This window comes from Vipera berus, assembly GCF_964194415.1.
Source record: "Vipera berus genome assembly, chromosome: 4".
In the NCBI taxonomy this organism is placed as follows: Eukaryota; Metazoa; Chordata; class Lepidosauria; order Squamata; family Viperidae; genus Vipera; species Vipera berus.
In genome coordinates, this window is record NC_138206.1 from 53,216,898 (window position 1) to 53,244,589 (window position 27,692).

General features: G+C 39.8%; 1 protein-coding gene across 2 annotated transcripts; it reads left to right on the plus strand.

Moving 5' to 3' along the window:
- Positions 1 to 2,447: 2,447 nt before the first annotated feature.
- Positions 2,448 to 27,035, plus strand: IFNAR1 (interferon alpha and beta receptor subunit 1). Of its 2 annotated transcripts, XR_014026373.1 has the most exons (12): positions 2,448 to 2,597; positions 6,500 to 6,623; positions 8,884 to 9,056; positions 13,737 to 13,888; positions 17,118 to 17,256; positions 18,306 to 18,423; positions 18,758 to 18,957; positions 19,771 to 19,919; positions 21,343 to 21,487; positions 23,061 to 23,197; positions 24,328 to 24,757; positions 26,966 to 27,035. XR_014026373.1 is itself a non-coding variant. In XM_081327227.1 (11 exons), exons 1-11 carry the CDS (start codon positions 2,534 to 2,536, stop codon positions 24,562 to 24,564), a joined length of 1,638 nt encoding a protein of 545 aa, XP_081183353.1. In that variant the 5' UTR covers positions 2,448 to 2,533; the 3' UTR covers positions 24,565 to 26,434. The 2 variants fall into 2 exon arrangements, 1 of the variants encoding a protein (XP_081183353.1); XM_081327227.1 differs by lacking the exon at positions 26,966 to 27,035 and having other exon boundaries at positions 24,328 to 26,434.
- The last annotated feature ends 657 nt before the right edge of the window (positions 27,036 to 27,692 follow it).

The following is a 27,692-nucleotide window of genomic DNA, read 5'->3' on the forward strand; positions in this document are numbered from 1 at the left end:
ATAAATTGTTATCTGAAGGAGCAGTATTGGCATTTACTGTTGTGAATTCAGTAATAAATGATCCATATTTATAAATGCCCCCAAGTTAAAAACTGAGGCTGGGGAACTATATCTGATACCTACCCAACCTATCTCGTATCTGGAGGCATTTTCTTGGCATATGAAACTGATAAAAAGTAACTACTAATCTCATAAAAATTAGCATTTAGGAGCCAAATGATAATATGAATATCTAAGAATTCCTTTTACAATGTAATACCTTAGGTGAGTTAATCCAATTAATCCAGGTATAGTGGAGGCTGCTTATAACAAGGGCAATTTGATTAGTTTGCATCTTTCTTTGGAGGGGGGAGAAGCCCTCTTCAATGAAGTGATTTTATTACTAAGGAGTTGGTTGCTGTATAATCAACTCTGCGTTTATTTGAGTTCTATTTGCCCCATCAGTTTCTAACAGCCCACCCTTCAGTTTCTCCCCAAAATAGTGCACTGTCTTTGAGAAACATATTGTCAGGTCCTCAGTGTTTTGACTCAGGAAAAATTCTCAGAGAGGCCTGACAAAGTTTTAAGCATCAGCTATGTTTGCTTAGTAAGAACTGATGGCCAAATCTGACCATAGATTCATGCACCAGAATGCCAGACCCCCAATTATGCAAGCTGGGACAGGAAAATCATTTAATTACATCATTTAATTAATTCTGATAAAAGCAAATCCTCTCATGCAAAGAGAGAACCAAGGTATCAACTTGCATTCTCTTTTAGAGTTAACACATCTGTTGAGTTGGGTTCCAGAATCAGAGGCGACACAAGTTCAGGAGCTAAGTTGTTTTATTGAGGAACATGGCCGAACTGGGGAACAAAAGATTTCAGCCCTCACTTATACCTGGTCAGGTAACTGCCTGGCCAATGGGTTAAAATCCAAGCATCCTGCCGGCTGGTCAGCCAATCCCTTTAAATCCTGCTCTCCCGCCAAACGCTGATCCTGCTTGCTGTTCCTGCGCGGAGCTGTCCAGCTCCACACCTCCTTAATTCACTGACCCACACATGTATGCAAAACCTGCATACACTACAACATCAAAGGAAAACACAAAAGGAAAGTTGATAGGACAAACACATCTCCCCCCCCAACCTTTGCACAGGAAATCAATTACATGAAGTCAAACATGTTTCCTGTTTAAACCCCATAATACTAAGCATGTTCATTCAAATAAGCTTCAAGGAACCTGTGGGTGTAGAATTTAAGACGTTAATGAGGAAAAAATATGACAAGGTTACTTAGAGTCCACAGAGAGACAAACCAGATGTCAATATACACTAAAGAGTTCTCTATCTTATCAGAAGACATCTACAGCATCCTTTTAAGAGAACACACCGGGACCCAATTCTCCCCTGGAGAGCAAAGATACTTTTATCTTTCAGTTCAGGAATGTTACAAAGTATTAAATCAATCCATCTGCAGTAACAGGTGAAAAAGCTTGCAATAGTGGTGAATATCTGTAGCTCGGGTGTAGGATGAGGATGAAGCTTCCTCCTCCGAGCTGGAGGGTTGGTTGTCGGGAATTGATATAAGCATAATACTGAAAGCGTCCAAATTGATAGAAGAGAATATTTGAGGTTCAGAATTGAACTCTGGGGTCCTTGGTGCTGTCTCAGCTTGCGGGTTTTCTTGTAGACGTTCCATTACCAAACTAGGTAACAATCAATGCTAGCATCATCAGTGCTAGAGAGCACCAAAGACCCCACAGTGTCTGGATTTTTAACTATTAAAACATGTAATATATTTGTTTGAAACATGTGTTTTTACTCCATCGGACCCATTCTATTTTGACCCCTTCTCTAATAAAAGAGGGTCTAAGTGTATTTCCAGCTTTTCCCATCTCAGAAAGAGGAAGATTTATGCTCGACTTTCCATAATTGTTGTTTTTAAGAGCAACCTTTAACTCCTCCCCCTTTATTCAGAATGAGGCTGAAAAATAGTACAGAAATAGTGCAGTCCTCCAGTTCGGCGCAATCCATTTCTGATTTATATATTGTTGAGAGCAACAGTGATCCTAAGAAAGATAGATACCCGACGATGAGTCCTGTATTATTTATACATTGTGTTGTCTAAGAAACCGTGTTTCCGTCATTTGCATCTGCTCAGATGAGTAGCTCTTTCGGATTTCCGAAGCAGCCAAAGAATTTTAGCTCGATTATTGGGCTGTCAAGGCACAACCTAAAATTCAGCTGAATGTTCTTTTACGTTCGTGCGAATGCGCAATGCTTTTTATGTAATCTCGCGCAACAGAAAAGGGGAAAAAAGTAAGTGAAAAACAGTAAGAAGAGCGCGCTCCTCTGCACTTTCTATATTCTATGTGAATCAAGAGTTCCTTGCCAGGGTGCTGCCCACATCCTTAGCAGCCTAGCTAGCGGTTGCAGCCCGTCCGGTCATGTGACGTGACTGTTTTGGGCATGGCCATAATATCAGCCCGAGATTATCGGCGTTAGTCCATGGCTACACGCATCGCTTCGGAACGGCGCTTAGCTGGGGCGAGGCATGGAAGAGGCGAGCCTCTGGCTTGTGGTGACAGTCGTGCTGGGAATGGGGTCGAGGACTACGGGTAAGTTCCTTCATCTTTTTTTCCTTTCTGGTCTGCTTTTAATGCCGTCTCGTAAAGAGATGGAATTGGTGCCCCTTTGGATGTAATGGATAACAGAGTAACCGACTTGGAAGGGACCCTGGAGGTCATCTAGTCCAACCCCTTTCTCAGGCAGAAAACGCTATACCATTTCAGACACATGGCTGTCCGATCTCTTCTTTAAAATACCAGTGTTGGAGCATTCACAGCGTATGGAGGCAGGTTGTTCCACTGGCTAATTGTTCTAACTGTCAGGAAGTTTTTCCTTAGTTCTAGGTTGCTTCTCTCCTTGATTAGTTTCCATCCATTGCTTCTTGTCCTGCCTTCGGGTGCTTTGGAGAATAGCTTGACTCCCTCTTCTTTGGGGCAGCCCCTGAGATATTGGAAGACTGCTATCATGTCTCCCCTCCTCCTTCTCTTCATTAAACTAGACATACCCAATTCCAGCAACCGTTCCCTATATGTTTTAGCCTCCAGACCTCTAATCATCTTTGTTGCTAATAATTAGATAATTAGATCATTAAAAAAATTTTTTTTGTTCAGAATCAAAAGTCACAGCAGCAGGGATGAGTGTGTGTATCATATTCTGGGCTCACACGTGAGCCATGGGGACAGAAAGCTATTGGGACAAAAAGTTGGTATCGCTTCCGCTTTGTCGGAAATAACAGTCTCATCTCTTGGGACAAGAGGAGGGCTATCCTGGAACGAGAGAGATCATTTCCTTGCTCAGCCTTTGAGAAACAGCCTGTTGACAGCCACAGTGTCAAAGAACTGGGCTCAACGGAACCGAGATTGTCTTTTGAAAAAAAGGCTGAAGGCCACAAAGAAATAGCGGCCTTTTCAACTGTGGCCCCTTTGCCCCTATCTCATTGTGGTGAAGAGAAAATACCCGCCTCCCCACAAGTCATCCACAGCATCAGAGTATCAGCATAAATAGCTGATCTGAAGAAGGAGCAAGTGCAAGGGGGCAGGGTTGGAGCAGAAAGTTGAGGGAGACCGCAGATCCCAGAGAAGGATGAAGAGAAGGCTTCATAGAAAGCAGATTACCCTTATCAGGCCACTATAAACAAACTCCCCGATCCTTTGTGCTACCTGGCTGGGACTCAGTTCCTTGCCCAGGTGGAGAAAAGGGCTGGTCCTTCATATTGGAAAGCCTTACTCAAAGGGAAGGGTTGTCAAACTTTTGACAACTTTGAGAGTTGTGGATTTCAGCTCCCAGAATCCCCCAGCCAGCCATGCTCAAAAGTGCTGCAGCCAGATCAGTTTAGCTCCTTGGTTAGACATCTCATCTTGAACAGTATTTTAAATTTTAGTGTGGACTGCTGAGGCTCCAAGTCTGTTTGTGTTGTCGACCCCTATCCTTAAAAGTTTAAGAGACCAAGAGGAATAGATGTCAATGATTTCTTGACATCTCTGGAAACTCCAGTGTTTACTCTCTTTTACTCGCTCCCCACCTCCTTACAAGTAATCCTCCACTTACAACCATTTATTTAATGGCAGTTTCAAGATTACAGCAGCAGTGAAAAACTGATTTAGGACTGTTTTTCACATTTGTGACCATTGCTGCATCCCCATGGTCACATGATCAAAATTCAGATGCTTGCAAACCGGTCTACAGTATATTTATGATGGTTGCAGTGTCCCGGTCTGTTGGGGTCATGTGATCACATTTTGCGACCTGACAAGCAATTGGGTTTCTAGCCTGATGCCTTAATCCCTAGGCAAAACTAGACAATTTCTTGAGGGTGGCAACACATCACATGTTCCTCTGTTTCCAGCCCATTGCAAAGACAATTTCTGTCCATCTTTTACTGTCGCACATCAAAAATAGAATTCTATGATTTAGCACAAACTCTGTTGCATAGTTTTCCTGTAGCACAGGGATGTCAAACTTCTGGCCCATGGGCTGGATGCATCATAGTGAAACCTTGCACACCCCAATGCCAGCAATGGCAAAAAAAAGTCGCAATATGTCATGACATGTCACGTGACGTTGAGAGTTTGATACCCCTGCTGTAGCACATTTGGCTATGATTCAGTCTAAAAGATGCTTCAGGAATCTGCGTATGTAATTTCTTTTTCTACAAACAATAATCTTGCTATCTTGCTATTGCTACATTTCATGCTTTCTGTGTTAGTAATGAATTAGTATTAATGAGAAAAACTAAGTAAAGAACGTAATACAAATGTGTATATATCCTGGATGACATTCAGAGGACCATGCTATTTTCAGAGAATAAATGCACTGAGGTGGATATTGAGGTTTTGTTTCTATGACTTTCTTCTATTGTTTGTAACCCTGTGTGCTGATTGCATAGGTTCCTCATAGTCCCTTGGATTGGAGTTGCATAATAGTTAAATTAAAGTCAGTACTTTAACAGAGGGGTCCTTTGAGATGGAGTCATTGGTGTAGGGAGAGAAGAGCAGTGGAGAGAGCACACAGCCTGCGGGACACTTGTGTTAATCTAGGGCAGGGGTGTCAAACTCAATTTTATTGAGGGCCACATCAGCATTGTGGTTGCCCTCAGGGGGCCGGGTGGGTGTGGCCTGGGTGGGCGTGGCCTACTGGGTGGGCATGGCTAAAGTGCATATGGCCTACTGGATGGGCATGGCCAGCTCTACATCATTCGCATCAAGGGTGCCTATGGGGGCCTGGGCAGGAGTGGGACAGATCTGAGGGTCTCTGGCAGAAGGAGGGTCTCCGGGCCAGGGCCAAGGCAGTGGGGGCCGTTCCCTCACTGTTTCCAGGATGGCTTCGTGGGCTGCATGAAACCACTTCACGGGCCGGATCTGGCCCCCAGGCCTTGTGTTTGACATGTCTGATCTAGGGAGTACTCCATGTGATTTTCCACAGTTTCACCTATTGCTTCCTATCTGTTAAAAAGCTAACAATCCATCTACAAGTATGGACAGGTACAGTTAGCTGAATCAGTTTGGAGTGAAGAATTTCTGGAATGATGGAATTGAATGCCAAGCTGAAGACTACGAAAAGGACCCGTGCATAGGTCCTTGGGGGTTTCAGATGTTGCAAGATGTAGTGCAGTGCCATATCGACAGCATCGTCTGCTGATCTGTTTGTTCAGTAGGCAAGCTGCAAGAGATCTAACAGCAGTTCCATGATGATTTTCAGGTGGGCCAGCACTAACCTTTCAAAGGTCTTCATAACCTACAGATGTCAGAGCATTCGGTCTGTAGTCATTCAGCTCCTTGATGGAGGATTTTTTGGGAACCAAGATGAGCATTGGAAGCAAGAAGGGACATAGCACATCCCTAGTGGTTCATTAAAGATGCGGGTGAAGACAGGGGCCAGTTGTTCAGCACAGCTTTTCTAGCAAGAAGGAGCTACTCCATCTGGGTCTGCTGCTTTTCCAACCTTTTGTCTATGAAATAGGCCTCACACATCTTTTTTCTAAGATCACTAGAGGTGGGAGCCCAGAGAGTTGAAGGTAGGTGTAGGAGATTGGTCTACTGTTGGTGAATCTGAGGTGGGGAAGATAGCAATAGTTGACAGTGATCTCCTCTCAAATATAGATGTAGATTCAAGCAGCCTGGCTTTTTGTAATTGACAGCTGGCAATTTTGCTTTTTTGCTCCAAGGCTTTTTGGTATGAACCCATTGCTGCCAGTAACTGTTGGGACCACCATTGCTGGTTTATGCCATAATCTTCCAGTTTCATTTTTCAGATCTTGGTACTTCATGAACTCCAATTCTTTGTCTTGTATTCTACTGTTCCCTAATATTTATCCGCACTTTCTTCTTTTCAACCAGTTATACCTGGTGTGTTAGGAGCAAAGACTTTTATCGGTCTAGATCGAGAAATCCCATAATATTTTAACCTGCTCTTTTTTTTACTTTTATTATGTTCTTTTCTAAAATATTCACAGGTTTAACATGTCTGGAACACCCACCAAATGTTTCCATCAGTGTTATTAATGCAAATATTACACTGAAATGGGATTGGGATAATCCATGTGGTCTCAACGTAACATTTTCAGTACAATACCACAGGTAAGGATACATTTTATCCTGTTTTGCAACACTTTTGAATGGAATTCCATTTTGGTTAAAATTAGGCAGATGCATGGAACATGCAGCATATAAATTTTCTGTTCCTTTAAAGCAGGACTAGTAATGAATAACACGTACATGTGTAGAAGTGTTCTTGATGCTTTCAAGGCAGGCTTATCAGGTTTTTAAAAATAAAGTATATTTTTTATGTGTGGGGCAAGCTAGAGGATTGCAAAGATAGGCGTTATTTCCATAATTTTCCATTGATCAAGGAATTCTGGCTGGCAGAGCCAAGGAGAAGAGCCTTGTCTGCTGTGGCTCCTGCCTGCCAGAATACAGTGCCTCCGCCGCCACCACCCGTGGTGAGATGTACACCCACCATTTTGGCCTTCTGAAAGGGCCTAAAAACCTGGCTCTGCCAATGCCCTGGGTCCCCAATAGCGATATGACATTCTGGAAGTATTTAATGGATTAAGATAGGACCCCATTGTTGTCCCCAAGTGGGGTCTCAGCCTGGTGCTGAGGCTGATGAAGATCACCAGACACAAGATGCAGGTTTTCTTTTCTTTTATTGAAGCGCTCCAAGAAAAGGGATCATAGCCAAAATGCCGAGGAACCTCAAACCACAGAATTAAGTAAAGTTTTATACATTTTCACTAGAGCAAAAGGCGGGATAAAGCGGGATATATAAATAATATCGTCTAATAAACATTTTAATAATGCCTAACAATTATTCTGAAAGGGACGCGGTGGCTCAGTGGGTTAGGATGCTGAGCTTGTCGATCAGAAGGTTGGCAGTTTGGCAAGTTGAATCCTGAGTGCCGTGTAACAGAGTGAGTGCCTGTTACTCGTCCCAGCTTCTGCTAACCTAGCAGTTCGAAAGCACGTAAAAATGCAAGTAGAAAAATAGGGACCACTACGGTGGGAAGGTAACAGCGTTCCGTGCACCTTTGGCATCTAGTCATGCCAGCCACATGACCACAGAGACGTCCTCGGACAAGTGCTGGCTCTTCAGCTTTGAAACAGAGATGAGCACCGGCCCCTAGAGTCGGAAACGACTAGCACACATGTGCGGGGGAACCTTTACCTTTACCTTTAACAATTATTCTATTGGTATCTAGCCATCCCTATTCCTAAGCCTTGGCTAATGAATGCTTCAGTAATTATTTAATACACATTGTATTTGCTCCAGGCCATCTCTATTCCTAACTTTTAGTTAAGTCTACAAAATGCCTAACTCTTTGTTAGCATCAAGTTCCCTTCGTCCAGTGCGCTCCCACAGGGAGGGTCTTCTCAGGGTGCCGCCGGTAAAAGATTACCGGCGGGTAACGCCCAGGGCGAGGGCCTTCTCAGTGGGTGCGCCTGCCCTCTGGAACCAGCTGCCTGTGGAATTGAGGACTGCCCCCGACCTCCGTTCATTCCGCCAGGACCTGAAGACCTGGCTCTTCGAGCTCTCTGGCCCAGGCTGAGAATTTTAATTTTAATTTTAATTTTAATTTTAATTTTAATTTTAATTTTAATTTTAATTTTAATTTTAATTTTAATTTTAATTTTAATTTTAATTTTAATTTTAATTTTAATTTTAATTTTAATTTTAATTAATTAATTTTAATTTTAATTTTAATTAATTGGGGTTTTTATTCTCTCAAGGACTATTATAATCTTTTTAATTGTTTTTAATTTTTGTATTTCTTGTTTTAATTCCCTGTAAACCGCCCTGAGTCCTTCGGGAAAGGGCGGTATACAAATCCAAATAAATAAATAAATAAATAAATAAATAAATAAATAAATAAATAATTTTATCAGCTTTCTAATCACCCAGAATTGTTACAAGCTTTACACAAGCATATTCCCTCGGAAAAAGCATTCTTTGCCAGAAAACTCCCCAAATACAGACTTCCTGGTCTCCTTTCAAGTGTACTCCACCGTATTGTTTTGTTTTGGCAACCAGCCCATCACCACCTCCTTCCCATGTGCATCTTGTTCCTTCCTCTCTATATTCAAACTTAATGTTACTATTTATTGTTTTAATGTTTTATACTGGCATTTCATTAAATGATTGTAAGCTGCCTAGAATCTCTGTTGATGATATGGGCAGCATATACATTTAATAAATAAGGCAAGCAAGCAAGCTAGCTTCCAGGAGCAATGTTGGTGTGATAACATTTTTTCTTTTCTTTTTTTCATGAATGACTAGTCCCAGCATTTTATTTGAAAATGTGTCCAAGACTTTTTGCTTTCCCCCTCTTAATTATTTCAGAGAGTCTGAAATCTGGGCAGCTATTCCTCAGTGTCAGAATATAATCGTCAAAGAATGTGATCTCTCGTCAACAATTCAAGGATATTTGGAACTATATAATGTGACCGTAAGAGTGAACACTCTGAAAAATCACTCTCCCAATGCCTTTTTAGAATTTATTCCTTATGCAGAAGGTATGAATCTTTGCCTTGTTTACTCACATTAGAAAACAATGTTGGTAATTAAATGTACATTTTTACTTTACTTGTCCCAACAGGCCAGAGCAGTATCTTCGTGATTTAGAAGCTAAGCAGTGTCAGACTTCACTAGTAGTTGGTGTTAGACACAAAAATAGTCACAAATTGAAATTCACTCTGTTTGTGTTACAAATAGAAAAGAAGTTTATTAGACTTCACAACAAAGTCTAAAAAGTAACGGTTTGCAAAGGTGGTGGATTCAGGAAGGCAAACAATGTAGCCAAACACTGAACCACACGCCAAATTCCAAAATCACATATTATTATACATCCTATCGCGACGCCCCATTCCCTCCCCCGTGGCCCCATTGGCTTAGGCTTTGGAGGTTACAATCTATCAGAATCGCCTAAACAGAATACATATCTCTGCCCTGTTTGCTTACATTATACTAATAAGATACCTCCCCTACTATCCTGTTTCGAGAGATGTCTCCCATCTTCTATACCTGCCAGGGATACCAGGCACCAGAAGGTACTTAAAAACAATTCCTAGATAGTGACTCACATTTGGGCCCCATGGTAACGCCTGTTCTCCCCCTCCCTCCATTTGAGGCCTGTATTTTTCCCCATATTCTCAAAGCATCTACTCAAGCAATTGATTATAAAATGATTATTATAAAATATAAAATATGATTACATGATAATACTAAAAGCATACATATTTTTATTTTTAAACTTCCTCACTACTTCCAGTTATTTTCCACAGTTGGAGAAGAGGCCAGACATGACTTCCCTTCCCATGGGAGAATGCCAGTAAGAAAATAGATTTTATTATGTGAAACTTCAAAGCATTCTAGAAAACTCCTGCAGCTTTGTTTTGTAATGTTCCTGGTGAAAGAATTTTCTAATACAAGTTGGGCCTTCACATAATAAAACGTATTTTCTGACAAGCATTTGAAGCATTCCTTTTTCCTTTTGTTTCTGATTAAAACCCAGAGAAATCTTTTAAAAAATTATGGCAATAGCAGTTCTCTTGCACTGTTGTCAGAGGCACCAAATGGTTTCCCATGGGGTTACTAGGAGTTGAATTGAGTTGAAAGCCTCTGTACCACTGCCTTTCTATTGCTTCACAATGGCCAGGCTTTAAGTTGCCATAACTTTGGTTTCTATTGGAGTTACCAAAGGACTATTAGAAATGCCTTTCTTCCTGTTCTACCATAACAGTGGAACTTTTGAATTTTTAAGAGATGCTTTGAGGGTCAAAATGGTTTATCTTTCTTAGGAGGACAGAGAATGGAATATAGGAGATTATACTTTTTTCTTAGAAAACCCCATTCATCTGTTTATCAGACAGATTTCATTTGGACAGATTAAGTATCAAGTGCTTTCTCATACCCATTTCTTATCTTTTTACTTCTGGTGGTAACCCTTTCCTTTTTACTCACTCGCTATCTCTTTAAGACTAGAAAACACACACTTTTTTTCCAACAGATCGTTTTGCAATTTTACGTTAGTCAACTTCCTTGCATGCCAGACTGTCTCTTTAATATACAGACATTTCCCAAGAGCTCTGTGATTATATCGCAATCTTTCGTTTACAAAATAATACATGTCGAAAAGAAGCGGGCTCTCTGTCTACTCTGCATTCTAAATCACAGTTCCTCTTTCTTCAAGAAATGTGTTATTGCTGTTTTCTTAATTTCTTAAAAGTATAGCTAGAAATATCCATATTTGTTCCTTCTTGGGCCAACATCAGAGGAAGAGTGAGGCAGAAGGAACATCTCCCATTGTACAATCACGGTGAACCCTCCTAATGTATGTTTTGGCCCTTGTTATTTATAATATAATAACTTCAATTCTAGAGAATTTACAGAATGAATCCTGCAGTACTTCATGCTCTCCAATTAAAGTTTGCAGTTATATTTTAAATATAAAAATAAGTAATATATAGAACAGAAGTAAGAAGCCTGTCAGGCTCTTGGGATCACATTTAACTTTTCATGGGGAATACATATAATAAGATTATGAAGGGGTGGACTCTGTTGTGCATGCAATGTATCTACATTCTCCATTCTGAAAGACCGTTGGGGGCAGGGTTATGCTGTATGCTTTGGCTTTATTAAAAATACAGTGTTAGGGGATCTTCTGCCATTTGTATATATTTACTGCCTCACAATAAGAAATTACACTGCAAATTTTGGACTTTTGTATCAGAAGCCTATAGAACAATTACTGTAGAGGGATTTCCAGAACCATTATGGATTACATTTGTTTTAACATCCTTGGTGAAGGAGACCATCATTAATTATGAATATTGTTCAGGAAAACATGGTTAAAATAATCTGTGACTTAGCATGGTGCGTGAACATGGTATTATGATCAGAAAGAGTAGTTCTGCATACTGTTTCCAGTGAGAATCTTCCATTGAAATCTCCTGTGATGTAATGATAAAAGTCGTCTCTTTTATCAATAGGAAACGGAACTCTTGCCCAATCAGACGTGGCTGATCCCAAAATATCTCAGCCCTTAATAGCTGAATAGAATTTGAACCTGCATTTTTTTTAGTCTTTGATTCTTTGATACACCATATTAGTTGTCAGCGCATTTAATTAGCCCTTTTTTTAACAACTAACAAGCGTCCTATTTTTATAGTGGTTCAAACTAGTCCTTCTCCCATCTTACATTTGTCGTGGCCCAGGACTCAGACTCTGAAGAAGCTGCTCCAGCTGAACCAGTAAAATGACAGCCTCGGGGCCCTCAAACCAGGCATCACCCAAGGCTGATCAAATTCAGGCACCATTGGACCAGCTAGAGCAGTCAGATAATGCTGGACAACCTCCCAAGCCTTTGGACTTGGTGAGTAGAACAAAGAATAGAGCAAAGACACTCAGTGAGGTTCCTTGCCAAGCAAGGGAGTAAATCCCTTGATTAAAGGCAGCTGGCTGCAGCTTGATTGAAGAGGCAGCCCTGACACAAGTTTTTCTCCTGGAAACAACTGTCAGATATCTCTTGCTGTAGTGTCTCTGGAACGCTGACTTTTAAAATGGCTGACAAACCTGCCTTAGCTCTCTGAATTTCACAATGAATTTGGCTTCCCTTTTGTATGTTATGCTGAAAGTGAAACTACATGCCTGCCATTATCTATTCAGCCATGAGGAAATTGCTATTTTCACCTTTTTTTTTCCTAGACCCTACTTGGTCATTGGGTTCTAAAGTCTTTATTGCTACCTTCTAAGTAATCAACCTGCTTTTTAATTTCTTAATTGTTCCATGGCATAAAGAGGAAATTTATGGAGAACCAGATGAAGCTAACTAATATGCTGGGGTAGAAATGAAATCAGTGGAGATTCAGTGATAATTCTTGGCTTTTGCCAAGGATGCTTGGTACTGTCACTGACTTTAATCCCATCCTACTTTCTTTAGCTACTATTAAACACAATGAATCGTTCTATTTGTTGAAAAGTGGAGGAGCAGGTGAGCAAGAGGAACGATGCAAGGACAGGGAATAAGGCATGCCGATTGTATCTGTTCTCATCTTGGACCAAGATATTGGTACTGTTTCTAAGCAAAGGTGTTGCAAATTTTTGATTAAAAAAGCTTCAATAAATATTTATTTATTTGTTTTTAATGATATGTTTCAGTCTGCTGAACTGGAAACAGTACCTATGGTTAGATTCACACATTACATCATGCCTTTTTTTAAACCATGATTTGTGGACTAATTCATAATCACTTTGGCATTCCACTATGCTGAAAACAAACTGTTTCATCTTACTTTATTTTTGATTTAAAGCTTCTCATGAAAAACTTCACAGAGCAAGAAAACTCTTAAAAAAAAGAACCCTACCTCTAAAATAACCCAGATACAGATTCAGAATTATGCAAAAAAATATGTACAAACATGTCTACCAAATTAAAATCTTCAGTTGCAATGTGCTCTCTTCCTGTGCTCATTAGCATAAAGTGGTCTTGATTGTACTCTTGAAATCAGGATGGGAAAGAATAAACAGGATCTCCGTGGGGAGGCAATTGCGGTATGAGAGCAATAATCAACATGTCAGTTGATTTCTTGTATAGTCAGGATCTGGACCGTATTCAACCTGATCAGATAAGCAGATTAATATGGGAGAAAGCAATTCCACACATAATCTAGTCCAGAGCCACATAGGGCCTTAAAGATAATTGGCACCACTTGCAAACCAACCAGAAACCAATGCAGCTGCTGAACTTAAATGGTCACCAAAGGTTATTGAAATTGTACTGTACGAATGACCTTGGGAGACAGTGCAAAGAGATACAGCCAAGGGTCTGGTTATTTAAAAGGCAGGTCTATGGTGGTCCTGGTGATCATTAATTCCTGGGTTGTTCTAGGGAATGAAAGTTGTAGACACTGAACACCACTTTGGGGAATTCTATTACCACCTTAGCAGTTGGGCTGAGCAGCCCTGGCAAGAATACTGACAGGGATGGGGGAGTATGGGACACAGTAGCAAATCGAATGACCTTTTGGGTCTAATCACACAAACAAATTCATACATCCAATTTAGGAAATAATACATCATGATGCCAGTATGAATGACAATAGCTATCCCATCCTCTTTTATCCTGATTTAGTACAATGTGTAAATACTCCAGAGTGAGTACTATTAATCTTTTCTGCTGATATTTTCATCTATAGCTCAAGTGGGTCCTCCAGGAGTTTGGTTTGAATTTATATATGGAGATGTAAAAATCAATATTTTACATCCTGAGGCAGATAAAGAAAAAATGTGGCAACAAGACACGTTAAAATACCAGCTAACTATCTGGAAAAATGCGACCAATTCTAAGGTAACATGTTTGTTTTTTATATGACTAATATTTGCTGAGGGGTGTGTGTGTCTGTGTGTCTGTGTAAACCATTATGATTGAAGTATACATGAAATGGGTTTCTACGTTTCTCTCAGAAATACAATTTTTTCTAAAGTGTACTTCTTAACTATTTGCTCAAAAATTGTCTTGAATTCTGGGGCATTTTTTTAGTATATAAAAATAAGAGCAAACCTTACTCCCTTCTAGGATTGATGATGTTACCTAGTTTGTTAATGAAATGTCCGCAAGAAAACTATCAAGGTCAATGAGCACCAATAGCATTTTCTTTTAGTATACAAATGTGGAGTTTCGATAGAGCTACATTGTGCTTGACAAATTTCTTGTTACCTCTGACAATTAGGTCTGAAATAACTTAAATAGTCAAGCATGTGTATTCCCTCCTTAATTCTTTCCTAGCAAAATCTGCCAGCGGGTGGCATAGAGTTTGCAAGAAGGCAGGAGTTCATGGCCTCCATGGTTAGCATGAATCTGTCCTAAGTCATTGCTGGCGTAATACAAATAAAAGTTGAACATTAGATCAGTTTTTCCCTCCTCAGGGCCAGTTGATCAGATAGAGGAGGACATTAGCATCGGTCTTTTACCATGGACAGATCACTCTACAGTCTTCTAGATATGTTGGTGCGTCTTCCCCTTTAGGGAAAAAGGCTTCACCCAGACAACTGCTAGATCGAACAGGATTCCAGAGAGATTGTGGGTATCTAGTGGACTGTTCAACCAAAACCCTAATTGCCAACTAGAATGGGTAGGTGGCATCACCCTAATGTGATCTCAATCTGTGTCCCAATCCTGGGGCACACCTTGGTTTACTGACGTGCTTTGGGAGATGACATGGCAGAAGAAACTCCAGGGCTGATATTGGAGGAGGACGTGGAGTGGGTCTGATCAAATATGGATAAAACTTCATATTAGGGATTGCATTGTGCAATAAGGGTGGCAGAACATCAATGTTTCTTCATTCTTATTTGATCTGTAGACAGCTGTCCAGTGTCCCTGTTTAGGGTGACCCATGGCCTACTGGACAGGGACAGACTACAGGATATCTGCAGGGTTGCTGGAAGGAATGTTTTGGCTGTCTGCCAGATTAAAGTCTCTCAGATCCACTATGCCTTGGACTCCAGCTGGGCAAGTCCAGCCAAGATGCCTGGGACTCAATCTTGTGGGATGATCTGGGATAGCTTTTAACCCTGAATACTGCTTATAACTGAAGTCCTGCATAACTTCATAAATATTTGATCGTTCATTATTTTTATACACTCACATTTATATCGTTCTTGCTACATAAAGGAAAATGATTGGCTGTGTTTTACCTGTAGTCAAAGTTCCTCCCCGATTCCTATTTTTATATAAAGGCAGAAGGATGATGGAAGGGTGATAATTAATTCTATGCTGTGTTTCTGTTCAGAGTTGCCCAGTCTCCTCTCCTCTCATACTGTTGATTTTTCCCCAAGGCAAAAGTACAAAATATGTTCATGTCTTTTGCCCTGCAGTGGCAGAGGGCATTTTGATGTGAGAAACAGTAAACACTCCCTCATTGGGGTAGCTGCTCTGTTATGAATAATATGGGACTTCTGCTTGGGAGAAAGATTAGATCAGGGGTAGGCAACCTCGGTTCTTTTATGACTCATGGAGCCAGCTATGCTGGCTCAGGAATTCTGGGAGTAGAAGTCCATGAGTCATAAAAGAGCCAAGGTTGCCTACCCCTAGATTAGATATTAACTGCTCTCACCAGTGCCAAAACACTCTCTTTCAACCTCACAATTCAAGATAGGCAAGCAGTCACATCCCTAGGAAGAGACCTGACTGTCATCATCTTGCCAGCTGATAAAGGACGATGCATAGTAGTCCTGAACACAAATGACTACAAAGCCAAGGTGAACGGTTTACTGAAGGATACTGCTATGTATGAGGCTTTGAAGAGAGATCCTGCCAACAGTTACAAGAAGTTTATGAATTGCCTGCAGCTACTGAAGAACAGTGCCATCGACCAGCCATCATACTCTTACCTTTACCCTGGGGAAGCCACTCCATACATATATATATATATATATATACATACAAAGAAGGAGCTTCATTCAGGCCAATTGTCAGCGGCATCAACTCAGTCAGTTATGACATTGCAAGACATCTATCCACCTTATTAGCTCCTCTGTTTGGCAACATCATCCATCACATCAATAACTCTGGACATTGTTAGCAAGGTTCAGAAACTAAAACTGAATCCTGATGAAACAATGGTTTTTATATGACATCACTTTTCACCTGCATTCTAACAGCTGAAATAGCCACAGTGGTGAGGAAACAACTATTACAAGACAACATATAAGGTGACAGAACCAACTTTAGCCCAGACTGCATATGTAATATGCTAGACCTCTGCCTGACCACCATTCTATTTCAAATACAACAAAGATTTTTTTACAGACAAAAGCACTGCTGTGTTATGAGCTCACCTGTGTCTCCCATTGTGGCCAATCTCTACATGGAAGAAGTAGAATCAAAGGATAAACTCCTTCACAGGAACTCCACCCATCCACTGGTATAGATCCATGGAGGATATTTGGGTCAAAATTAAAACATGGGAAATGGAAGCCATCACTAAACACATCAATATGTGGACGGCAACATTGAATTCACACAGGAGGATTTTAAGGGACATAGCCTAGCCTCCCTGGCTGCACGGTGCATTTAAGAAACCCCCACACAGAGACCAATATTTACCTTTTGACTCCCACCACCTACTGGAGCACATACTGGGAGTAATCAGAACCTTACATCATTTGGCTGAAAGTTTGCCCACAAGCAAAGAGAGAAAACAGAAGAAAAACATATCAAGGAAGCACTCAAAACTTGAAGCTATCCCAACTGTGTCTTTGTCAAAGCCACAAAAAGATCCAATAAGAACATCTTCACTACAGACAGAGAAGGGGAGAACAACAAACAGAACAGTATTGTTATTCTATACAATGGGGATGGGTGAAACTATTTTTTGAATCTCGTTTTTCTACACAGTGTTTTTCAAACCTGGCAGCTTTTAAGAGATCAGCTTACCTCTGTTAAGCCAATAACATATCTTATTTTAATTTTTTGCAACAAGAACTGTCAGCATTGTTGTAGTATTACAATATAGTAATATAATTACTACAACAAATAATAACTCTTAACAATACATTCAATTGTCTCTCTTTAGGAAAAAACACAATATATTCTTCCAGGTGAAATCCTAGATGATCTGGAACCGGAAACTACTTATTGTCTGAAAGTTAAAGCTCTTGTGGAAGATCACACTTCTATTTACAGTCCCACGCACTGTATACAGACTTCTGAAGGTAGGTATATTTCTATGCATTTATTTTAAACATGGAAATCCCTTGAAACCTTTTTTAAAAAAAAAAGAAACCATGGAATTTTATTTACAATAATATGGCATTTAGAATCATATTGTCTTCCCTCTATTCTACTGTAATCAAGACATGGGAAAAGAGCTAGTCGGACTATCTTATCTATATTGCTTTCTACCAATTTTTCTTGGAGATTTCTTTAATTAAAACTGTCAAGGTGGATACCTTAAGGCAGTGTTCCTTTAGGCCTGACAAAGGGACAGTTAGTAACTGTGGTATGTTTTATTAAGCCAAGAAAGTAGAAAGTCAGCAATTCTCTAGTAATGTATTTCTTAATAGGAGCTAGGTTAGCCATTGAAGAGTGTGTACTATTTATCTATTCTCTTCTCAAAAACTAATGAAGAGGTTTAGTGAAGCCTAAATCTAGCAAAAATGACAGATTCTGAAAAGGGGAGAAGCTCTCTTAGTTTGCTGCAAGATTGTAGAAATCTGATGGAAAGAGGAATTTGTTGGTATTGGAGAACCTGCATTTAATATGGTTTACTATAATGTAAGAGGCCATCACAACTCTCACTTCCTGTTTAATTGCATTAAAGGTAAAGGTAAAGGTTCCCCCGCACATGCATGCTAGTAGTTTCCGACTCTAGGGGCTGGTGCTCATCTCCGTTTCAAAGCCGAAGAGCCAGTGCTTGTCTGAGGACGTCTCCGTGGTCATGTGGCCGGCATGACTAGATGCCAAAGGCGCACGGAACGCTGTTACCTTCCCACTGTAGTGGTCCCTATTTTTCTACTTGCATTTTTACGTGCTTTCGAACTGCTAGGTTGGCAGAAGCTGGGACGAGTAACAGGCACTCACTCTGTTACGCGGCACTCGGGATTCGACCTGCCAAACTGCCGACCATCTGATCGACAAGCTCAGCGTCCTAACCCATTGAGCCACCGCGTCCCTGTTTAATTGGATTAAAGACTTCTATTTAGCCCTGCATTCTTGCTATTTTTTCTATAACTATTTGAAATTATTTTTTTCCTCCTTTTAGTTTGGATTGGTCTACCTCGTCCTGAAAATTTTCAAATTCATAGCTTGAATATGAACCATTCCTTATCTTGGGATAATCTGTATGATGGAAATGTGAGCTTCATAGTACAGCTGCTTCCGTAAGAATCCTTATGTATTTCTTATTTTCATATCGCATCTCATTTCTATTGTTTTCTTTTGTAGTTTCGCATATATGTGTGTGCTGAAATGTTTGAAGATTTGTTGGGGTGTGTATATGTACATGTGCCGCTGAGGGCTATAAGAGTAATGACAATAAAATGACATCATTGATGGGTAGAGGGATCTTTAATTGATAACAGAGATTGTCTACATATGTGACAGTTTAACATATTTCACCGCTTATTTTCCTGCCAAAGGCAGACAAATTGAGAAAAATTGGAATATAATGTGCTGTTAAGTATATTGCATTCAATTAATTTTCTATTCCTATAGTGGATACATAGCCCGTCATTCTCTTGATATTTCAAACGACTGGAGAAACATATCTGAATGTGAAAATATCCGAAGAACATTTTGTGATCTTTCATCTTTCATTGGCTCCAATGGAATCTACTATCTCCGTGTGCAGGCAGCACAGAGTCATAACAAGTCACCTTGGTCTAAAACCTTAAAATTTGAACCTATAGAACAAAGTAAGTTTCACCTACTTACATACATTCATTTTGTTGTTGTTTATGAATAATAGACAACTACATACTTGGTATTGTTCATCCAAATTTCTGTAGTGCAGCTTGTAAGTAGTTGTGTGTGTGTGTGTGTGTGTTCATGTATGCATATAGAAACACGTCTTGAAAGCTTACTGTAAAGCACAAAACACTATATCATAGCAGAGTCTGTTTTTTAAAAAAACAAGGGTAAACTCTTATTAACTAGTATGCATGATGGGGAGCCTATGGCCTTAAGTAACTTATTTGAGCTCCTCCTAGTAAACACAATAAGTATGGATGACATTTTCTGATTTCTTTAAAAAAAAAAGTGGTTGGACGTGGTTAGGGAGCTTACAGAGCCTGAAGTGCCCATTCCCTTAAAAATCCTCGTACAAAATGATTGGATCCCAATTTCCACTTGGAAAGGAAAATCATATTGTGCCTTACACTCTACCTAGCAACTCAATTAGACACAAAGACAAGGCAGGGCAATAAGACTGAGTGAATATCAACCCAGTTTGAAAATGGTTTCTCTATTACGTTGTAATATCAGAATCCCTCTGAAGTGAATGGAAATGTGGTAGCACTATTTCCCTGGGGATTGCTCACAAATATTTTGTTATATTCAGAAGAACGTAATTAGAATTACACAGCTATCCCACAGGCAGAGACTGTTAAAGTTAATTTTTAAAAAAATCCATTTCTATTTTGAAATAGAAATTTTGCTTTAGTTTTAGAGTTTTAGGTCCCCAATATTAAGCGTGTTAAGTGTTTAATAAATATAAAATTATTTTAAAGCTAAAATGGGCCCACCAACTGTCTCAGTCAATGCCACTGAGGATTCAATAAATGTCTTCATCGCTTCTCCTGGAGAGTCGGAAAACAAACCAATGAGTGAAACGTATCAATTGACTTACAACGTTTGGTACTGGACTTCATCTATCAAGGTAACATTTTTATCATTCAAGAGCAAATACATATTTGTATCAAAGCCTTTTAGCTCAACCCTTTTGTAAACCTATGAAATGTTTGATAATTTTGCTGCTTTTGCTGTCTAACTGGGCCACTTGGAAGATGACGAAGAAATTACTGGCGTACCATACTAACAGAATTGGCAAAATGCGGCTTTTATCTTCCACTTGAATTATTTCAACATTGAGCCCAATGCAAACAATTGTTTGTTGTGTATATGTACATATGTCTAACTCATTCACTGATATTTTATAGTTCACTTCTGCAGAACATCCTGTCATTGGAATCCCCTTCAAAATATTTATGGCTTTTGTTTTGGAAGGTGGTAACATATTCAAATTGAAGGTTGTTAAGGACATGCCAACAGTGCAGTTCATTCCCTCATACCTTCTCCAGGGTAACATTTCCACTAGACAACTGAATAGCCCACACAACAGTAGTTTTCAAACTACTGTTTGTAATAGTACTGTTTAAAAGGTAAAGGTAAAGGTTCCCCCGCACATGCGTGCTAGTCGTTTCCAACTCTAAGGGCCGGTGCTCATCTCCATTTCAAAGCCGAAGAGCCAGTGCTTGTCTGAGGATGTCTCCGTGGTCATGTGGCCGGCATGACTAGATGCCAAAGGCGCACGGAACGCTGTTACCTTCCCACTGTAGTGGTCCCTGTTTTTCTACTTGCATTTTTATGTGCTTTCGAACAGCTAGATTGGCAGAAGCTGGGACGAGTAACAGGCGCTCTCTCTGTTACGCAGCACTTGGGATTCGACCTGCCAAACTGCCGACCATCTGATCGACAAGCTCAGCGTCCTAACCCACTGAGACACCATGTCCCTCTAGTACTGTTTACGAGCTGCTCTATTTCTGCTTCTGTATTTTCTCCACATATTTTTCAAATTTTCAAGTTACGTGCAAGTATAGTTGCTCTCCATGAATCCTTCATATCATAAAAATTTATCTTTTCAGTTCGGTATCTTCAAATGGAAGGTATAAGTTTGTCACACAAGTGTGCTTTCTTCACACAAATGTGTCATTCCAAATACTGCTAACTAGGAAATAGTGTCCAATGATAGTTGATCAGTTGTCACTGGTATTTTCCTGTTCTTCAGAATGACTGACTCATATTTCTGCAATATTACTTGCCCTGTACACCGCCCTGAGTCCTTCGGGAGAAGGGCGGTATAAAAATTAAATTATTATTATTATTATTATTATTATTATTATTATTATTATTATTATTATTATTATTATTATTATTATTATTATTATTATTATTATTATTATTATTATTATTATTATTATTATTATTATTATTTCCAATGATAAAATATTTCCCAGAATTTATTATGATTCACTTGTTGGTCTGGTTTATCCATGTATGTATTCCCTCTTTTTTTTTTGCAGAAAGAACTCAGACGTAAACCATCACAGTTTATAATCTCAAATCTGACCTCCTCAACATTATATTGCTTAACAGTGCAAGCATATACTGAAATGTATAAGAAAACTAGTGCTTTTAGCAATGTAACTTGCATTAAAACAGCCAAAGGTATGTTAACATTTGATTTGAAATATCTTATATCTCTGCTCGCATTTTTAGCATTTATATTGAGCCTGTTAGGTATATTAGGGTTTCAAAGTGTAAAATTACATTCATAACTTTTAAAAGAACTGCAACCTCAAAATATTCACAGACGTGAAAGCAGATTTTTAACAATATAACTGTGATTCTTTGGAATGATTTTGCGAAAGATTCAAAAGGATTGTATTTCATAATATGGCAGATTCAGTAAGAATCTATTTTCAATCTTATATTAAATGCATATTTATTAGAATGCATAAAATCATTTTATTTGCAGTTTTTATTAAGACAAAATTGCACTCTCGGAGCCTATATATATTTGGATGTTTTTATTTCTCCACAAAAATAAGCCATAAATCTGGGATAGGTCAAAGGTAATTTTTCTTAGTCTGTCATGAATTTGAATGGTTGTTAAAAATTGATTGTAAATCGAGCACTACCCGTATTTTGCCATACTTTTTTAGAGTTGTGTTTGGCCCCTACGTTACTGATATTTCAGAAGGAATTGAAAATTTAATTCTGGTGGGCTTTCAGACTTGGAACTGCCTTTGTTTCTTATATATGTTTTACAAGCTATTTTATATTGTGTTGGGAGGATGGATAACATTTTATTGCATGACTTGTTTTTGTGAGGCTGAGTGTTACAAAAATCTGTGAGTAGCTAAACACTGCTGCTGATAGGATTGATATTATAAAATTACATTTACATAAAAATATAATGTAAAGTAGGGGTCTCCAACCTGTGGGCCACAGCCCAATACCGGGCCATGACCTGTTGGCCAGTGGGCCGCAGGAATGGCTGGCGAGTATGCGCACCCCCCCACTCACGCTAGCAACCCCATTTGCATATGCGCATGAGTGCTAGCACCACCACCAGCATCACACAGTCGCTAGCGACCCGTTTGCGCATGCTCACAGTTGCTAGCAGCCTGTTTGCAGGTACGCAGGCAACAGCGCTGCCATCAGCACCGCCAAGGGTGTGTGTGGTCCGCTGGCGCATGCATGCAGATGCTGGCATCACTGTCGTGCGCATGCCTGTTTGCGCATGCACATAACGTGTGCACACTCATTTCTCTGCTCCTCTCTTTCCCTCCGGGCCACTAACTCAGAAAAGTTGGGGAACTCTGATGTAAACCCTTCCTCTGTTCTATGAGATGATTGCTTGTTACATGAGTTATTTTCAAGGGGCTGAGACTGCTGGCCTCTACTGGCAGTGGGGAAGTAATTCCATTGAGTTTCTTGGATCAGTTGCTCCTGACAGTAAGAAGACTAAAATTTTGAATTAGGTACAATGGAGGTATATTGGGGAAGATTTTAGAACTCTGTATCCAAACTACAATGAACAAAATGGGAAGGGAAAACACCTTTAAGTGTGTAAACATATAATTTATAATTTATGCAAACATATAATTTATGCAAACATATAATTCTGTCCTGCATGATACAAGCCATCAAGGCTACAAGTGAGAAGAGATTCACTTTGCTTTCTTGTGCAAGCCAATTTCACTTGTTTTAGCTTGATTCTCTTTTTGTTTTGTAGGACATTCTTCATATCCCATCCCAATTCTTGTTGTTGTCGCGATTTCTATAATAGGTCTCATCGGTGCTATGTATTGTGCTTGGAGAAAAATAAAGTATGCATTTTTCCCTAAATGTAAACCTCCAATGTTCATAGAGGTAATTATCAACAGTTGAATGTATTATTTAAAATAATTCAATAATTAAATGAAAATAATTATGGCAAAGTAGCCTAGAAACACAGGGACGCACGCAGTGGCTCAGTGGGTTAGGACGCTGAGCTTGTCGATCAGAAGGTCAGCAGTTTGGTGGGTCAAATCCCGAGTGCCGCATAACAGAGTGAGCACCTGTTACTCGTCCCAGCTTTTGCCAACCTAGTAGTTCGAAAGCACATAAAAATGCAAGTAGAAAAACAGGGACCACTATGGTGGGAAGGTAACAGCGTTCCGTGCGCCTTTGGTGTCTAGTCATGCCGGCCACATGACCACGGAGATGTCCTCGGACAAGCGCTGGCTCTTCGGCTTTGAAACGGAGATGAGCACCGGCCCTTAGAGTCGGAAATGACTAGCACGCATGTGCGGGGGAATCTTTACCTTTACCTTTACCTTAGCCTAGAAATATCGCCTATGTTCATGTGGAAATTTTTTAAATGCTGTTGGAGTGGGCACATACAGTGCATATCTCTGTGAGGATGTTGTTCTGGAGGGAAGGCACAACGACAGAGAACTTCGATTTATTTGAGGTTATAATTGGCTACTCGTGAGTACCCCATTCTTAAATGCTCCAAATAGCCAAGTTAACTATTGCAGCTGTGAACCTAGATGCCCTCTCTCTTTGACATACAGCTATTCTACTGGCTACTAAAGCAGTTTGTATTTTATCACTCTCTTCACTTTATTGATTGTTCACATTGCTGTTTATTTTATACTGCTGACTAAGTGAAGACAGCAAACTGTAGAGCTCCATGAAATTGCAGAGCTTTAGACTTTGTTGAGTTCTTTCCTACTCATGTTCAACCATTGATTTTGGTGCAATTATTTAGATTTTAAAGTATATTCTAGTAATTAGGCTGGTCTGGCTGATGCTCAAGAGTTAATAATCATTTCAGAATTTAAGCAGTACTTTCAATTTCAGTGAATTAGCTTAATTCTATCTCTATACAACCTTTAATAGTGACTTGTATAATAAATAGGTTCAGCAAAATGTTATTATGATTTTATGATAATTTTATTAAATTATTTTAAAACCCATTTACATTTTTCTCATCACTTTATTTTGTTCCACTGCAGAGCATTGGAGAAAGAGATTTGAACAAATTGTATTCGCCAATTGCAGAAGAGCAAACAGACAAATGTATGGTCGTAAATTCCAATGTTGCTCCTCCAAGTAAAGTTAACCTGGATGACTTCACATTTGACCAAGAGTTGGAACAGAGCAGTCACGACTCAGGAAACTATTTTATTGATGACATTATCATGTCTGGATATAACGAATCCCATCAATCCTCAGAACTAAAAGCAGTATAACAAGATAATGCAAACAGGAAACAAGATGAGGAAAGCACCATAATGTGCAAAGCTTGCTTATTGTAGAAATCATCTGTATCACCACTAGTCTACAAAGAACAAAGATCCGTGCCTAAAAGTGGCCAACAACCTGCCTCCACTGACACTGAATTTGAGCTTTGTGGCCTGCTGCTGGAAGAACTACTTACCACAGGTGAAGGAACAAATTTGCTTTCTCTTCTTAAAATGTTATAGGAAAAAAAAATTACTGGTATGACTGGTGCTGAATTCACATTCCTCTGTTTGTGTATACATACAAAAAACACCACCTGGGCATTTCATTCTTACAGTATTAACTGCAGTGGATTCTAAGGCAGGGGTCCTCAACCATCGGTCCGTGGACCAGTACCAGTCCATGGCATGCCAGCAACTGGTCCGCACAAACAAGCAAAGCCCCTTCCTTGGGATGCAGGCAGCGCACAAAACTATGCAACCTCCGGTCTGCGGAAAAACCTCTCTCCACAGAACCAGTCCCCGGTGCTCAAAAGGTTGGGGACCTCTGTTCTAAGGGACTAATAATAGGCTGAGCCAGTCTATAATAGAGTTTTCAAAAGTATTAAAGAAAAGGTCTGCTCATAGTTTTAAAGAGAAGGAAGGGAGGGAGGGTATCTAAATATATGCAGTTGTTATGCTTTCCTTGTGATGTATGATCACAATACTGATACTTTCCTTGTTCATCATTCATTATTAATCCACTCTTAAGAACGTCTGACTCAAAGCAGTTCATCAGGGTAAACTTGCAACAAGTGCTAATAGATTAACATTATAATTTACGGACAGTATATAAAACCAGTTGCATGCATGGTCAAATATTTTTCTTGTAGCACTTGGAACCACTTCTCAACTATGATAGCCAGATAACAGCAGTAGAGTTTCCTGCTATTCTGAGCTAGAAAATGCATACAAAAATTGTACAGTACTGTAATCCTGTTAATGGGCTTAATACAGCTTTATAACAGAACCAAATATTCCACCCACAAACTCTGAAAAACAACAATGGTAAACCTTGGCCTCACCCAGATGTCTGAAGTGGTACCACTCACTGTGGTCTTCAGCGTGTTCCCCAAAATGAAGGTTGTCCACTCTTAATCTGGGTCAAGTCTCTTGAATGAAAGTTAATGTAAGCAAAACATTTGTCAGTCTTGATTACTACAGCTAACCTTTCAATTATTATTTGCTATAAATTGTATTTGATCAGCAAAAGGTATTTTATTGTTTTTTATTTGTATGAACACCAAATTTTCCAATGTATTTCAGTTTTAGCCTGAAAAAAACAAATTCTTATAGGAAAATGATTGGATGGCTTTTGGCTGATCATTCTCTTTCAGGTCAACTTACCTCTCACAGGGTGGTGGTTGTGTGGAAAGTAGGAGGGAGGAGTATTATATACATCATTTTCATTTTTATATAGAAAGTGGGATAAAAATCCAATGATTTTAGTTAACAGTTAAAAGTGCAGACTTAGGAATCTGCAGTGTATAAAAAACAGTAATGAGGAATCTGCAGTTTGAATGTATAAGACAGCAATGAAGTTTATAACAGCTTCTGAGAATATAACTTGCTCTTCCAAAATATCATTAACCAGCAATCAAAGGAGATAGCCCCAGTTAAGATTAAACAGGGTGGGAAACAATAGGGTTTTACATATGTTATATTTATCTGTTGCCAAGGGATCAAGAGTATAACACTGAATAAACAATTATTCTTTTTTAAAGAAAGACTTGTGGCTTCGATTTTGAATGTTATCCTCTAATTTATTTTGATTTATACATGGCTGAAAGGCCAGACTGTGCTTGATATATATTTGAAATAATACACAGTATTCAATTTGTATCTTGTTGGAATCATCTGTTATCATTTCTCACATATTCATCCATGTGTAGTGGCTGATCGTAATTGGATACCATTGGAAGGAAATATCAACAAATTAATATGGCAGCTTCATTTTAAGTGCAAAATAAAATTAAGTCATCTTGTGCAAAAATAATTTTTTAAAACCTAAATGTTAGTACATAAGTGCACAGACACTATTTCACCTGGGACACAGTAAAGCAGCTGTGCATGCATTTCTGCAGAAGCAGCTGGGATAGTTTGTGAAACACCTCCACAGGTTTTCCCAAAAAAAAATGTTACTTTTAAGATTTCAAGGAGGGGGTTGCTCACTCAGGCCAGTATGCTTTGCAAAGCACCTCTTCCAAATCCTTTGCACAAGCTTAATACTGGATTATTCTGCTGACAATAACAGGGACAAAATGAGACCCACTAGGAAGTTTAACATTCCAAGCTAGAACCCTGACATATATTTGTGAGACAATTATTAATTTCAATTAACTGAATTAAGCTTCGTCTCTGCACCCCACAGAAGGCGTTTCCTTTGGTGCATGGAGGAAAGTTGAGAAAAGTGCAGAAATGCAGCTTAAATCTATCCACCCCACTCAAGGAGCTCCTTTCCGCACATGGAGGGGAACTTACACCCTTCAGCACACCGCTTTTTCAACCAGCCCATGCGATGAGAGATCCCAAATCCAAGTAGGATTTTCAGCTCCTGAGCAGAGCAATGACTCCATGCAGCCAACTCGCCATGACCAATTTGCTGCGGGACAACTCACTGCAGGACAAGAGTTGCACTAGCATTGAAGAAATGGTGGAATAGAACCATTAAAGCAAGGGTGTCAAACTCAATTTCATTGAGGGCTGCATCAGCATTGCGGTTGCCCTCAGGGGGCTGGGTGGGTGTGGCCTGGGTGGGTGTGGCCTACTGGGTGAGCGTGGCTAAAGTGCATATAACCTACTGGGTGGGCATGGCCAGCTCTACATCGTTCGCATCAAGGGTGCCTATGGGGGCCTGGGCAGGAGTGGGACAGATCTGAGGGTCTCTGGCAGAAGGAGGGTCTCTGGGCCAGGGCCAAGGCAGTGGGGGCCATTCCCTCACTGTTTCCAGGATGGCTTCGCGGGCCGCATGAAACCACTTCGCGGGCCGGATCTGGCCCCGGGCCTTGTGTTTGACATGTCTGCATTAAAGGATACCAAAGGAGGGACAAATGAAGAAAATTCAAAAAAATGTTGAAATTATTTTGAAGAATTGAGTT

Coding starts and splice junctions, on each gene's coding strand:
- IFNAR1 (XM_081327227.1), top strand. CDS start 2,534: ATGGAAGAGGCGAGCCTCTGGCTTGTGGTGACAGTCGTGCTGGGAATG. Junction 6,624..8,883: donor TTTTCAGTACAATACCACAG/GTAAGGATACAT, acceptor TAATTATTTCAG/AGAGTCTGAAATCTGGGCAG. Junction 18,958..19,770: donor ATTTGAACCTATAGAACAAA/GTAAGTTTCACC, acceptor ATTATTTTAAAG/CTAAAATGGGCCCACCAACT.